Below are 14,109 nucleotides of genomic sequence, written 5' to 3' on the forward strand. Positions count from 1 at the left end.
TACAAGGTCTAATTCATCTTCCAAAAAAAAATGAAGTAACAAATAAATAAGGGGATAAGCAAACTGAAGAAGTTCCAAAACCTTACACAAAAAGGTCAGGACAAAAAACCTATGCTGCGTGGAAGTTCCTGGAAGAATTGAGCGAGATAGTGAAAAGTGGGCAAGATGTAAACTTTGTTCCCATGAGTTAAAATGCGGTCCAACTTCTTCAACATCATCTTTGAACATGCATGTCGACAAATGCAAGATTACATATAAACTTGGGCTCCAAAAGCATGCACAACTTCTTTCCAACCTAGAGATAGTTCAAATGTAACAATTGCTAATTTTAAGTATGCTCAAGCCGAATAAGAGAAAAACTGTTTCCCACTATATAATGGTAAATATTGACGAAGGAATTTGGGAGCAACAAAGTTTGAGGTTCGTAGCCGGAAATAAGATCTGTGACGGTGGTTCTTTGTCGGAAAACATGAACAGTATCGTCGGATTTGATGAACAGTGTTCGTCGAGAAGTATGAACAGTGTTTCGTGGTGGTGATTATTGGTGGCTGAGATTGCTTAGGTTTAGTGGTGGCTCATTTGCGCTCTAACTTCTGACCCCTTACAATTTGTTTATGTATCCCTATTTATAGGGAATCAAGCCAACGTAGTTATTGAGGAACAAGAAACCTAATGGGCTTAGATCTCTTGTCCCGAGGCCCAGTAGGAAACCTACTGGAAACCGTCTTCTACTAGCTTTAGGAATGTCCATCGATGAGGCTTAACCACAAAGGCCCAAGGCTCGTCCGCGGCTTCGAGACTTCCCGGATAAGGCATCTCTCTGGCCAAGGATAACCCTCCGCTACCAGCTGTTTCTCTAGTCCGTGAACGCAGGTATGGTCGTGGTTCACCCCAAATATTGGACGCATCCTTGTCCCCCGGATAAGGAGCCCCTACCAGATTACATGACAAGTGATCCCAAGCTTTCGGGTGCAAAGTGTAGGATATTCCAGAGTCTCCCAACGAGGACACCCGTTGACTATAGAGACAGAGCTCCCAAAGTACACACCAAAATTTACCCCACATCCCCAATGAGGACACTCATTGACTACAGAAGGAGACCTTCCGTCCAGGCATACCCCTGGAGGTCTCTGACCACGGACATCGCCTTCATGTTGTTGCATTACAGGAAGGAGTTCTTCAATAGAGTACCTGCAAAAAATATGTTAGTAATAATCTTCCATTGTCCTCCTGAAGTATCCAAAGAGTCTGTCAAAGTAGCATGTCAAAGTTGCATTCTGTGCTAAGTTGAATCTAAGGGCGCGCCCAAACATTTTTGTATATTGGCGCCGCCCCGTGTCATCAGCCTTTGATCTCTTCTTTTATCATTCTACATTATAGGGTGCGCCCTAACTTATTCAACGTTTAGGGCTCGCCTTAACCCCGTCCATGTAAATTCAATGTGTGAATCTGTCAAAGTAATCATGTCTGAGAAATCCGTCCAATGAATCTGTCAATCAAGCATTTAGGACTCGCCCTAACTTGTCCAAAGGTAAGGGTTTGGCCTGACCTGTCCAAGGGTTTTGGTGCATGCCAACTTGTTCAAAGGTTTTGGCTTGCACCAACTCGTCCACGAAAATCCATTTCCTTGGCCGTCCGTCGTTAGCTGTCCGCCCTTGGTTGTCCGTCCTTCGCTGTCCGCCCTTGGCTGTCCATGAAAATCCATTTTCTTGACATTCGCCCAAATTGAATTATGTTGACCCGAATTTGACACGGATATATTTTGTACCAAATTTTGGCTATAACAGTAAATGAGTTGCCTTTTATCCATATTGAGAGTTTCATGTTCAACAATTTTATGAGAAAAACTACTCACTTTTGACAGAAAATTAGCAGGGCAATCGTAAAATTTGATTGCATAAGTACTTATGAAATCTTATGATAATTTTTGTAAAATCAGCAAATGGCCCAATGTCGGTCTGCTACTTCTGTAAGCATGCATTACTTCGTCACAATTAAGTCATTCTTCCTCCCCGTTACACATGTTAAGGTCTAGGTGCATATTTGCGGTAGAGATTAATATAACTAAATAAGGTCCTTGCTACATATGTTGTAATGTAACAGCCCGCACTTCCGGACCATTAATTCTAAATCGAAAACTAAAATAAGATACAATTTACTAAGAAAAAATCTATTACAAAGGCACTATTACAAAAGCGCAGCAAACAAATCTACTCCAATCCTAAGTCAACGAACTCCAACGCTATCCGACTCGGACTCTTATACGAAACCTGAAATTGTAAGTAATGAGCTATACAGCCCAGCAAGAAACCAATCGATCCAACTAGTCGGCCAAGTAACACATACAAATATAAAAAAATACGATAATTTATATGATACGATATACAGATCAAAGACTTTTGATACATATTCTTAATCTTATTCTTATTCGATACACACAATACACATACCACATAAACAACAATAATTCAAAACCAATAACCCATGCCACGACCACTACAACCCGGTGATAACGGTCCTAAATTTTCTGAAAACTGTCACTACAATCCGGTGACTGCGGTCCTAAGTTCTTATTCGATATTTTCACAAACCATGACACAAATCAAATATCCAAAATTATTGTTTAGACACCACACATACACAACCATACATATAACTTAATACATAATACTCTCAAATATATAATCACTTAGCCCAAATTTTGATAATCAAATATACACCTATCACACAATTTTGAAAATCTAGCAAGATCGATCGAAAACTTACCTCAAAACATGATCATATCTGAATATAGCCTTTTTGACCCTCTAAACGACGTTTTCTTGAAAAATACGAAACACGAAAGTTGTAGAGAACGAAAAAACCTTTCCGAAAAGTCCAGGATCACTGAATTCTGACTTACGATGAATTTTTTACGAATTTTACAAGATTGTTGATTTTTATGTATATAAGCCCTACAAATTTTAATAATTAAAACGAGGAAGACGAATAAGATGTATTTATAGCGATACAAAACCCTCTTTCTTAACCTACAAGTTATCCATATTAGAATGTGATCCAAATTTTAGCATCATTAATCTAATTCAATTTTAAATCCTAGTCCTTATTTAATTTTAATTTTTTTATTTTTTTATTCTATTATTAATCTAATTCTAAAAAATATGAGATATTAGATGTAACAACACGCTACTGTATGCTATTAATGGCATTACCGTATTAGTAATTTAATCAACTCTCCGCAGTTCAATGATAGTACTTGCTCAATAATTATCCAAAATAGAGATGCATCTGCTTTTGTTTTAGAGTCGGTGAAGTATAACTAATATTTTGTTCTCTAAAAAAAAACTAATATTTTGTTTCAACTTTAATTTAGTGCATTTTGCTGTGTTGCAATTTTATAGTTTGTCTTGGAGATTCACCTGCAGAGTGACCATCTTATTTTCGCTCATGAGAATTTTTAAATTTTAAAATATCTTAGTGCTAGTATCTTCACTGGATAATGAACATTGTGTTGTAAAATACTAGCTATAATAATATTATATTGAACCTCCGTAAAAATAAATATAGCAGAAAGGGAGAAAGAGAGCAGACTTGAGAGATGAAAGCTGTTTGAGTGTGTTTTTATTCATCACAAACAAAGCTATTTATAGCCAAAACAAGAGACAAGCAAATTAAATGCAATGTGAAGATTTTCAAGTCTAAGCTTAGCCTTACTATTTAATCTTTGACAATAACAATCAATTTATAACACATTGATGTTTTTGTCTAATTTTAACTTAAGTTTTAACTAGTTTAAATTCTAAATTTAGCACTAATAATAACTTTTTTAAAATATGTAATTTGCTTATTATTTTTAGAATTTGAACTGTAATGCGAACTATTGTGATTTTATTTATCGTCTAGTAATGTTGAACTAGAACATGCTTCCAGGTATATTTTTACAATTTTTTGTATGTATATCGCTTATCGAGTCTAGTTAAACGAGTCGAGGTCAAGTCAATCTCAAGTCACATGCGAGTCTATCACCTGTAAAAACCGGATCGAATCAAAAGTGTAACGAGTAAATTTTGTTATTCGAATTCGAACTCAATTGTTAAATGAGTCGAGTTAATTTGAGTCTGAGTCTAACGAACTTGGTTCGTTTATGCCCAACATGACAACGACAATTAAATTATTTGCAAGCGCATGTTTACCAGCTCAGCGCCAGCTCAGAACAGACCAAATGACGATAATCACGGACCCCACTGCCATGTCATTTCCAACCAAAGCCACCGAACCTTCTTTTCCCTATCCTTCCTCTGTGTTCTTCTCTGGTCTCCACGCGCCTCACAAAATTGAATTTTTCTAATTTCATCTTAATTTTATATTTTGATTTAATACAAACCCAGTTCGAATTGGTCTCTGTTTCATCAATGGCGTCTCAAACCCTTTAATCACATATTCAAACTCCCTAATTTCATCATCACCTCTCTCTCTTTGTTAATCAAACATTCAAACTCCCCGTAAATTCATCTCTCTCCCTAAATTCGTCTCTCTCTCTCTCTCTCTCTCTCTCTCTCTCTCTCTCTCTCTCTCTCTCTCTCTCTCTCTCTCCCTCTCTCTCTCTCTCTCTCCCTCCCTCCCTCTCCCTCTCTCTCTCTCTCTCTCTCCCTGTTAATCACACTTTCAAACTCCCCCTAAATCCATCTCTCTCTCTCTCTCTCTCTCTCTCTCTCTCTCTCTCTCTCTTCTCTTTATTAATTTATAATGCCAAGCTTAACAGTAAAGCTCTACAGTGTAATCTTCAAGTTCTTATTTAACCGACGATTACAAACCCTTTTACACCAATCCAAAAACCCAGTTAAAAACTCATACGGCGTCGTTTCAAGAACCGACGAACCCATCGCCGCCGCCAACCCCCTTTTCTCCGACGGAGTTGCAACCAAAGACATTCATATCGACCCTCTCACTTCCCTTTCTGTACGTATATTTCTCCCTGAGACAGCCTTATCTTTGACCAACAAAAAAGTCAATGCTTTTCCGGCAGAAAAGAAGGTGGGTTACGGCGGGTACTTGCCGCCGGCGGGAGAAAATGCCCGGAAGTTGCCGGTGATTTTGCAGTTTCACGGCGGTGGGTTTGTGAGTGGGAGTAATGATTCGGTAGCAAATGATTTGTTTTGTAGGCGAATTGCGAAAATGTGTGATGCTATAGTTGTGGCAGTTGGGTATAGGTTAGCGCCGGAAAATAGATTTCCGGCGGCTTTTGATGATGGGGTTAAGGTGTTGAATTGGTTAGGGAAGCAAGCGAATTTAGCGGAGTGTAGGAAGTTACTTGGGAAGAGTTATAGTGTTCATCATAGTTGGGAAATTGTCGATAATTTCGGAGCTTCTATGGTTGAGCCTTGGTTAGCTGCTCATGCTGATCCTTCTAGGTATTGTTATCTCTTGATTTTTAGTGTCCGTTTTGGATTTTGCATCGTGTTATAAATTTTTATCGAAATGTGATGAAAAAGGGTTAACAAGCTTAAGTTTAAATTTTCGATAATTGGATTATTTTGGATCATGTTTGGGTTAATGGAGTTGTTTTAGTTTTAGTTTTCGAGCTTTGCCTCTTTTAAATCATTTTCGTAATTGTGTCATGTTCTAGCCCGTGTTTAGAATTGTCACAAACATTGCCGAAAGCACAGCATTGTTAATGTATTAACACGGCTCAGCATTGTTAATGTATTAACACGGCTTGGTTGTTATGACTTATGACTATGAAGTGATTGTTAACTTGGTAGTATGCAAATGATTTTAGAGAAGAAATCTTGTGATTTTAGGTCTTTTCTATATGTGTGTGGTCATGAGTATAACTGAGGTTTAATATGTGTGATTTTTATTTTTGTGTAGGTGTGTTCTCCTTGGAGTTAGCTCCGGTGCCAATATTGCAAACTATGTAGCGCGTAAAGCTGTTGAGGCAGGCAAACTTTTAGATCCTGTTCGAGTGGTAGCTCAAGTTCTCATGTACCCTTTCTTCATTGGAAGCGTTCCCACACATTCTGAGATTAAATTAGCAAACTCTTACATTTACGATAAAGCTATGGCTGTTCAGGCATGGAAACTGTTTTTACCCGAGGAAGATTTTGATCTTGATCACCCAGCTGCCAACCCTTTAAATGTCATTCCTGGAAGAGGCACCCCTTCGAAGTATGTACCACCAACATTAACCGTTGTTGCAGAACATGACTGGATGAGGGATCGAGCCATCTTTTACTCAGAGGAGCTTCGGAAAATCAATGTTGACGCTCCAGTTCTCGACTACCATAATGCTGTGCATGAGTTTGCAACCCTTGATGTGCTCCTCAAAACACCTCAGGCTGAGGCATGTGCTGAGGACATTGCCATATGGGTCAAAAAGTATATATCACTCAGAGGCCATGAGTTCTCATATTGAGATTGTTAATAGATATATAAGGTACAGTTAGAGTTTAATAGGACTTGTGAAGAAAAAAAAGATAGTGAGTTTCAGCTTGGGTGCTGATAATAGATCAACGAATTTTCTTGTTGATAGTTGATACATTGCAGAAATTGTCACCATAGGGTAGGATGATGCTGAACCACAAAATTCTCCTGTATTTGTAGGTCTATTTGTTTCTTCAATTTATTCTTTGTATGTGTACATGATATGTAAGGAGATATTTCCAAACTTAACCATTCTTTTGGTAACAACAGTTTGTTTCCTCCCAAACATCATTACATATCACTATGATCGTGTTTACCAAGGAGTTGAGGACTGGTATGTCTCTTGTTTGGCAAAAGTTCCACACCCACGGTTGGCTCCACGTGGCTTGGAGCCAACAAAAAAGGCGTCCGCAATGAAACAATGCGGAAGACATCTGCTATGATACATTGCGGAAGCTTCCGCAATAAAACAATGCGGAATACATCTGCTATGATACATTGCGGAAGCCGCATTGATACAATGCGGAAGCGTTTTGTTTTTTTTTTTAATTTTTTATTTAAATAATATGTGCTTTAAAGTAGATGATGTTAATGAATTGATAGATGTTGATAATTATAAATGTAAGAAAAAATTGGATATGGATGATGATGATATTGAGTATATGGAAAAAAGAATATGGATGATGATGATATTGAGTATATGGAAAAAGAGAAATATCATAAAAAGAAGAGGGAGATTGTAAAGGAAAAGGAAAAATGAATGATGATGATTTTTGTAGAGAAGAGAAAATGAATATAAGTGATGATGATGTTGATGATGATGATGGAGATGATGATATGAGTTTTGACAAAAAAAGTTACGATTTTTCAAAATCAAATACGAATAGTGTTGTGCCTTGCGTTGGTATATTTTTTAACACTTTGGATGAAGCCGAAAATTTTTATAGAGATTATGGTAGAAGTGTTAGATTTGAGATTATTATTAGGAGTACTCATAGACATTCACGGGGTAATGGTATCTCCTCTCGTTTGTATATTTGTCGTAAGGGTGGAAGACTAGGTTCTAGTACGAAATTGGATGTTGATTATGAAAGAAAGGAAAAAAGAAGGATTAAAGATGTAATTCCGAGAACAAATTGTAGTGCTCGAATGTGTGTCACTCATAGAGTTAAAAATGATAAATGGGAAGTAACTTTGGTTAAATTAGAGCATGATCATGATATGGTAACCTCGGATAAAGTACAATTCATGCAAATGTCCAAAAATATAGATTCGGTTACCCGAGCATTGCTTGAGTTATTTGATAAATCGGGCATTGAAACCGCTAAAGCGATGAGATTTCTTGGTGAAACATAGGGTGGTGTGGAAAAACTTGGATTTTCTAATCAAGATGTTCGTAACGTAATTCGTGATATTCGACGACGGGTGTTCGATTCCGATGATGCGGGGAGTGGGATGGCCTTGCTACGACAATTGAAAGAAAAAAGTTTTGGAAACTTTTTCTATCGAGTTGATTTGGATGAAGAAAATAGAGTTAGAGGTTTGGTTTGGGTTGATCATCGATCATTGAATGCATACACGAATTTTGGAGATGTTGTTTCATTTGACTCCACATATAGGACCAATAGGTATTGTATGCCGTTTATACCAATAACCGGGGTCAATCACCATTATCAAAATATCTTGTTCGGGTTTGCACTCATGCGAGATGAGATGGAGATTTCATATAAATGGGTTTTGAAGACATGGTTGGAAGCCGTCGGAAACAAACCTCCCCTCACTATTATTACGGATCCAGATTTAGCATTGGGAAATGCTATTGCCGAGATTTTTCCGGATACCAAGCACATATTATGTTCGTGGCACATAAGTAATAAATTTCCCGAAAAATTGTCGGCTTTGTACACACAATATCCAGAATTTAAAGGGGATTTAAATGATTATTTGTACAAGTCGTTGTCACCCACGGAATTTGTTGGTAAGTGGGAGGTTTTGGTTGATAAGTATGGACTCGAGGATCATGTTTGGCTAAACGATATGTATGCCATAAAAGATAAATAGATTCGTGCTTACACAAAACAGCATTTCTCCGCCGGTATGACCACCACCTCAAGAAGCGAGTCTATGAATTCATTTTTTGACGAGTATGTGAAAGCTTCAACCGGGTTGAAAGAATTCATTGGGAATTCACAAAAGGCTTTGGAAACACAAATTCTTAATGAGGTTAAAGCCGACTACGAGATCGAGTATAAGGAAAGGAGATTGATATTTAATTCCGCCTTAGAAAATCATGCTTCTTCTATTTACACAAAAGAAATGTTTAGGCAATTTCAAAATGAGCTTAGAAAAAGCACATCTTATGTGGTAAATAGTTGCAAAGATGGTTCCAATTACATGTGGAAGTTGTATTTAGTTGAGAAGTATAATGTGTCGGAGAATCTTAGAAGAAGGTATCGGGTAATGGTTTCTTTGGAAGCAAATATTGATTGTGAATGTAAAAAATTTGAACATTCAGGGATGTTTTGCAAACATATCCTACACTATCTTGACAAGAAACAAAAAACTATGATACCAAAAATTATTATCAAATCAAGATGGACGGCGAGCGCAAATAAAATTGATGGTTTTTCGCCTTATAATCCTCCCGTTCTTGTTGATGTTGGTGATTCAACAACGGAAAGGTATAGTGCTTTGTGTAAATCTTTCCAAGGTTTGAGTGCTCTTGGAAGTTGTTCAAAACCACGATACAATTACGTGATGGATTTGATTGAGAAAGGAAAGTGTTACGTGATTGAAAAGTTTCGTGAAGAAGAAAATAATTCAAGAATGGAGGAGGAGTTCCAAGCTTACGATGAATATGATCCAATATTCAATCCTCCAATGTCACAAACAAAGGGAAGAAAGAAGGATTCAACAAGGTATAAAAGTGGCATTGAGACGTCAACAACAAAGAAGAATTCGGGAAGGTCTAAAAGTGGTATTGAGACGTCAACTGAAAAAATCCGTTATTGCGGCTTTTGTGGTGTGGCCGGACATGATAGGAGGCGTTGTCTAAAAAACCCAAATAGAAATTTTAAATGATTTAATTCGCAATTTATTTGAATGTAGAAATTTAAATTTGGAATATAATATTTGAATTTGGAATGCAATATTTGAATTTGGCTTTTAAATATAATTTGCTATGTATTTGAGCTATTATTTACTTTTTTTATAAGTACAAATTTTAAAAAATTCGAAGCTGAAAAAAACAGGGGAGGAGCAGAAAGTAAACTGCTAAGGGCCCCCTTCCGCAATGATTCATTGCGGAAGTGTTTTGTTTCCTCAATGAATCATTGCGGAAGGTCCCCTATTTCCCCCCTGTTTTCCCCTGTTTTTGCTTAGCTTCGAATTTTTAAGAAATTAACTCAATTTTAAATTTTTTAAAAATTCAATATTAAATGGAAAAAGTCAGAAATGGTGAAAAAAAATTAGTGACACTATTTTTTGATAATTTCAGTGTCTCCTCTAATTTTTGATTAATTTTTAAGAAAAGTCCATTTTTTTTATTTTTTCTTTATTTTTAATTCGAATTATTACATATTATTCAAGGAAAAAATCAAAATAAAATGGAAAAAAAAATGAGAAATGGTGAAAAAAAATACAAAAATTATTTTTTAAAATTTTCAGTGTTCCAGGCATTTTTTACAATAATTGTAAGAGTTTTTATTATTTAATTTGAATTTATTCATATGCAGTGACCAAATTATAAAAAAATGAAACAGGGTGACCAAAGTGTGATTTTTGCAGAAGTTTCAAGCTTCCGCAATGAGTCATTGCGGATGGGACTTGCTTTCGCAATGATTCATTGCGGAAGGGTACTGAAACCTGCAGACTGCAGGTTTTGCTGTTTCTGCAGCCTGCAGTTTCCTGCAATTCCTAGTTTTCCTGTCCCTGTTTCTACGCTACAAACTCAACAATAAAAAGACATAACCATTCCAACAAATCAAACACCAATACAAATTAACCAATCCAACAAATCAAACATCAATCCTCATCAAAAATGATAAACATTCTAACCATTTATTCTAACATTCAAAAGCTAACCAAATCAAAAATCCAAACCATATCCAAATCAAAAATGCAAACCAAATCCATACGAACAATTTAACCATTCTAAATAAGTTCATACCAACATGAACAATCAAAAAACTACCACAAGAACCAACATAAGTATACAAATACAAGTCCAATAAATCTTCTAATACAAATTCAAGAAATAAATCATAAACCCAAATTTCTTTGAGTCAATCCCCATGCTGAAAGATGACGAGCACGCCCCCTACGCAGTTCCCAAGTAATGCGATAATGAAATGTCTCCACATCATCATATGGATGCCAGACAGCGTGCTCCAATCTAATCCCATTAAGAATGTCATCCACATACTTGCATACATAGACGCCGCAGTCAACTCCAGTATCTTGCTTCGGCCGAGCCGTAACTATAGCCATCTTCATGAATTTCTTTGTAAATCTCTGGGGGTCCAAGTAATTTAGCCAGCACGGGAGGACTTTCTCCTACAATTTCAAATAATTAGTAACAAATATGAAATAATTAAGCATGAATTCTTTATATAAGTCGTTATTATGCATTATATCCTAAATATGCAAATAATAAATCAAATTCATGGCTAAAAGACATGAATTCTTTTCTATAAGTCTTTATTAAGCATTTTATCCTAAATATGCAAATAATAAATCAAGTTAAGGGCTAAAAGACATGAATTTTTTTTATAAGTCTTTATTATGCATTATATCCTAAATATGCAAATAATAAATCAAATTCAGGGCTAAAAGACATGAATTCTTTTCTATAAGTTTTTATTAAGCATTTTATCCTAAATATGCAAATAATAAATCAAATTAAGGGTTAAAAGACATAAATTATTTGCATAACTCTTTATTAAGCATAAACTCTTTTTATAAGTCTAAATGTGCAAAGATTAGAGGTTACCATGAAGTAATACTGGACGGAGTAAAGCATTTTGAAATTCCCGGGTGCCAGGGTCTGCACTTGCTTCTTACTAAGGAACATGGTAATATCTGTGTGCCTTTCAAAAACATATGACAGATCACCAGCCCACCAATGTGTAAAAATCCAGTCGATCTTTCAGTTCTTAATTGGTCTAGTCAAATCACCCCGTTTGTCATCACCACCACGCCTCTCCTTATCTTTATAAAAGTCTTCACTTCTGTCGATCTGCAAATACATGTCAAAACAATGAACACATGCAACAGGAGTAACTAAATATGTCAAAATGCATTAATGCTTTTAAATTGTACCTCGAATATGGAGGCTAACTTAACAGGAACACTGGTAACATTACCACGAAAATCAACAAATCCTCGTGTAACAGGAGTAGCACTAGCAAGCTGCAATTAAATCAACAAACATCATGCAACCATTCAAGAGTAGTTATACATGATGAATTTTAACTCAACACTGAGAAATAAATGATACCTCCATGTCAACCAGATGAAAAGCAATCGGGAGAGATGGTGTAGAAGAAGCAGGTGTAGCACTATCAATCTGCAATAAATATGAATCAACAAAACAATTTAGTCCCACATAAGAAATACTAACTGTTATTTCTAGAGAACTAACAATGAGATTTACAGAAGGGGGGTTGAATGTAAATCTCAAAACTTTTTCAAGTTTTGAGCAGTTTATAAAGACTGTGTGTTCAAGATGAACAAGTGTGTGAATTGCTTTAAGCTGATACAGACAGATATATATTCAAACACAAATGTAAAGAACACAATAAACCTTTAAAAACTTTTCTGGTGGATTTGTTGTTCCACCAGAGATGGTATTTCAGAAATTCTGTGATCTAAGAATTTGATCACAGCTGCATCCTAGTACAAACTAGATAATTTTTCTCTCAAGATTTTTCTAAACAGCTCTGGAAAAATTCTTGTCTAATTACTAGCTACTACTTGGTTTATATATTACCAAGTTTACAAGTGAAGATAAGGATATATAAAATAATAAAGTAAGATCTCCACTTGTTTCTTCTCCAGTTCACTCCAGTACTTTGTTGACTTAATATCTCTTTATACTAGAGTAGAACGGCTGCTTTTTCTGATGTTCCTGAAATTAGGCTGCCACATTTCAGTTATCTCTGTTCACCCACGTGCCTCTGTTTGTAGGTACAACTACCACTTATCAACGGTTAATCAACAGAACATCCGTTGAAGCTTTCATCCGTTGATGCACTCATCCGTTGAAGGATGTTATCCGTTGAAGCTTTAGAGACATCCGTTGAAGCTTAGCTTCTCATCCGTTGAAGGTCTTTAAGTCATCCGTTGATACCACTTCATTTATACAAAATTACAAGGCATGAAATATTTACAATTGGCCTTCCTATCTACATATCTTCTAGTAGTCAACATGACTCATAGTTTCTCTCAACTTCTAAGAATTACATCTTAAATACAGAGACTGAAATATGCTACAACACTAGACTTATTTCTAAGTAAAGCTACACCATCAACGGATAGCCAAAGTGGTCTTATCCGTTGAGGCTACAGACACTGAATTTCTACTTAAGTGTTTTGTTAAACATATCATCAAACTAATGCACATATATTCCTAACAATCTCCCCCTATTTATGTCTATAAGAATTGTACGCATAAATTCAGGGTTAACTTGATGATAACAAAACACTTAACAGATATATGAATTGAAACTAAGTAGAAATTTGAAAATGCTGCAAAAATGTATGTACTAGGAGGAAATTGAAGATTTACAGTATTTCCAAGGATACTCCTTTAGCCTGAGCAAATCATCTTTTTCTTCTTTGTTCCCTGGTTTTCTTTCCTAGCCCTTTGTCATTTTCCTCAATTTGGAGTTGGAGTTGTCTGAAGAATTCAGCTTCATCTTCAACACTGATATCCAACTTAGATTGCATTTCCTTGAGAGTTTCATTGCTGGCAATCTTGAGTTGGTCTTCAAGTCTGAAAAATCTTCTGACTCCTTTATCATCTCTAAATTCCATCAACCAATGAGGTGATTTGTGAATTGTAATTCCCCTTTCTTGAATGAGTAAAGTCCTGGGTAAAGCATTGGGCTCCCTCCAAGTTTTCCTTATATTGGCAATTTTGTTGAGAATTTCAGTCTTGGCAGTTCTGGTAAAGCCAGAATCCTTTTGTATAGCTGAAAAGACTCTAATCAAGGTAGAGTAGCCTTCATTCAGAATCCTGTGGAGAGGCCATGTTCTTTCCCCAGCTCCTTTGTATCTGAACACTAATCTCTCTGGTAGCTGTCTGTAAGCAGCTATTCCTCTTACATCCTCCAGCTCATCCAGATAGAGTTCAATGTCTGAAATTTCTTTTATGTCACAGATGTGAACATAATCATCTTTAGAAATGGATGGCTTAGGCTTAGGCTTTTGTTTTTGAGTGAATTTCTTAGAGGTTATGGGAGGTGTAGATTTGGGTTTTCTTTTCTGTTTCTTTGGTAGTGGAAGAGTGGTTAGAAAGGTAGGCAATTTGATGGTGTCCCAATCAATAGGTTCCTCTTTTGGAATGATTGGTTCACCATGGATGTTTATAGTGGGATTAGCAACAAGAGGTTCAGGTATGGAAGGTAGTGGTTTAGATATAGATTTGGTTACTTCAGTATTATCTTCACTCCTTCTATGTGCCTT

General features: G+C 36.2%; 3 protein-coding genes across 3 annotated transcripts; all 3 read left to right on the forward strand.

Annotated features, from left to right (window-relative positions):
- The first annotated feature begins 4,356 nt into the window (after window positions 1-4,356).
- On the forward strand, window positions 4,357-6,672 carry LOC141667665 (putative carboxylesterase 16). Its single transcript, XM_074474232.1, has 2 exons — window positions 4,357-5,411; window positions 5,872-6,672. Exons 1-2 carry the CDS (start codon window positions 4,747-4,749, stop codon window positions 6,413-6,415), a joined length of 1,209 nt encoding a protein of 402 aa, XP_074330333.1. The 5' UTR covers window positions 4,357-4,746; the 3' UTR covers window positions 6,416-6,672.
- A 507-nt stretch (window positions 6,673-7,179) lies between these two features.
- On the forward strand, window positions 7,180-8,484 carry LOC141664504 (protein FAR1-RELATED SEQUENCE 5-like). The gene is made up of 2 exons (XM_074470456.1): window positions 7,180-7,662; window positions 7,780-8,484. Exons 1-2 carry the CDS (start codon window positions 7,180-7,182, stop codon window positions 8,482-8,484), a joined length of 1,188 nt encoding a protein of 395 aa, XP_074326557.1.
- Window positions 8,485-8,520: 36 nt separating this feature from the next.
- LOC141664505 (protein FAR1-RELATED SEQUENCE 5-like) lies at window positions 8,521-9,504 on the forward strand. Its single transcript, XM_074470458.1, has one exon. It carries the CDS (start codon window positions 8,521-8,523, stop codon window positions 9,502-9,504), a length of 984 nt encoding a protein of 327 aa, XP_074326559.1.
- Window positions 9,505-14,109: the final 4,605 nt, after the last annotated feature.

This window comes from Apium graveolens, chromosome 6, assembly GCF_009905375.1.
Source record: "Apium graveolens cultivar Ventura chromosome 6, ASM990537v1, whole genome shotgun sequence".
In the NCBI taxonomy this organism is placed as follows: Eukaryota; Viridiplantae; Streptophyta; class Magnoliopsida; order Apiales; family Apiaceae; genus Apium; species Apium graveolens.

Bases quoted from the DNA above. Each gene is read 5' to 3' on its own strand.
- LOC141667665 (XM_074474232.1), top strand. From the start codon at position 4,747: ATGCCAAGCTTAACAGTAAAGCTCTACAGTGTAATCTTCAAGTTCTTA. The intron at 5,412-5,871 runs GTATTGTTATCT...ATTTTTGTGTAG, and splicing joins GCTCATGCTGATCCTTCTAG to GTGTGTTCTCCTTGGAGTTA.
- LOC141664504 (XM_074470456.1), top strand. From the start codon at position 7,180: ATGAATGATGATGATTTTTGTAGAGAAGAGAAAATGAATATAAGTGAT. The intron at 7,663-7,779 runs GTACAATTCATG...GGTGAAACATAG, and splicing joins ATATGGTAACCTCGGATAAA to GGTGGTGTGGAAAAACTTGG.
- LOC141664505 (XM_074470458.1), top strand. From the start codon at position 8,521: ATGACCACCACCTCAAGAAGCGAGTCTATGAATTCATTTTTTGACGAG.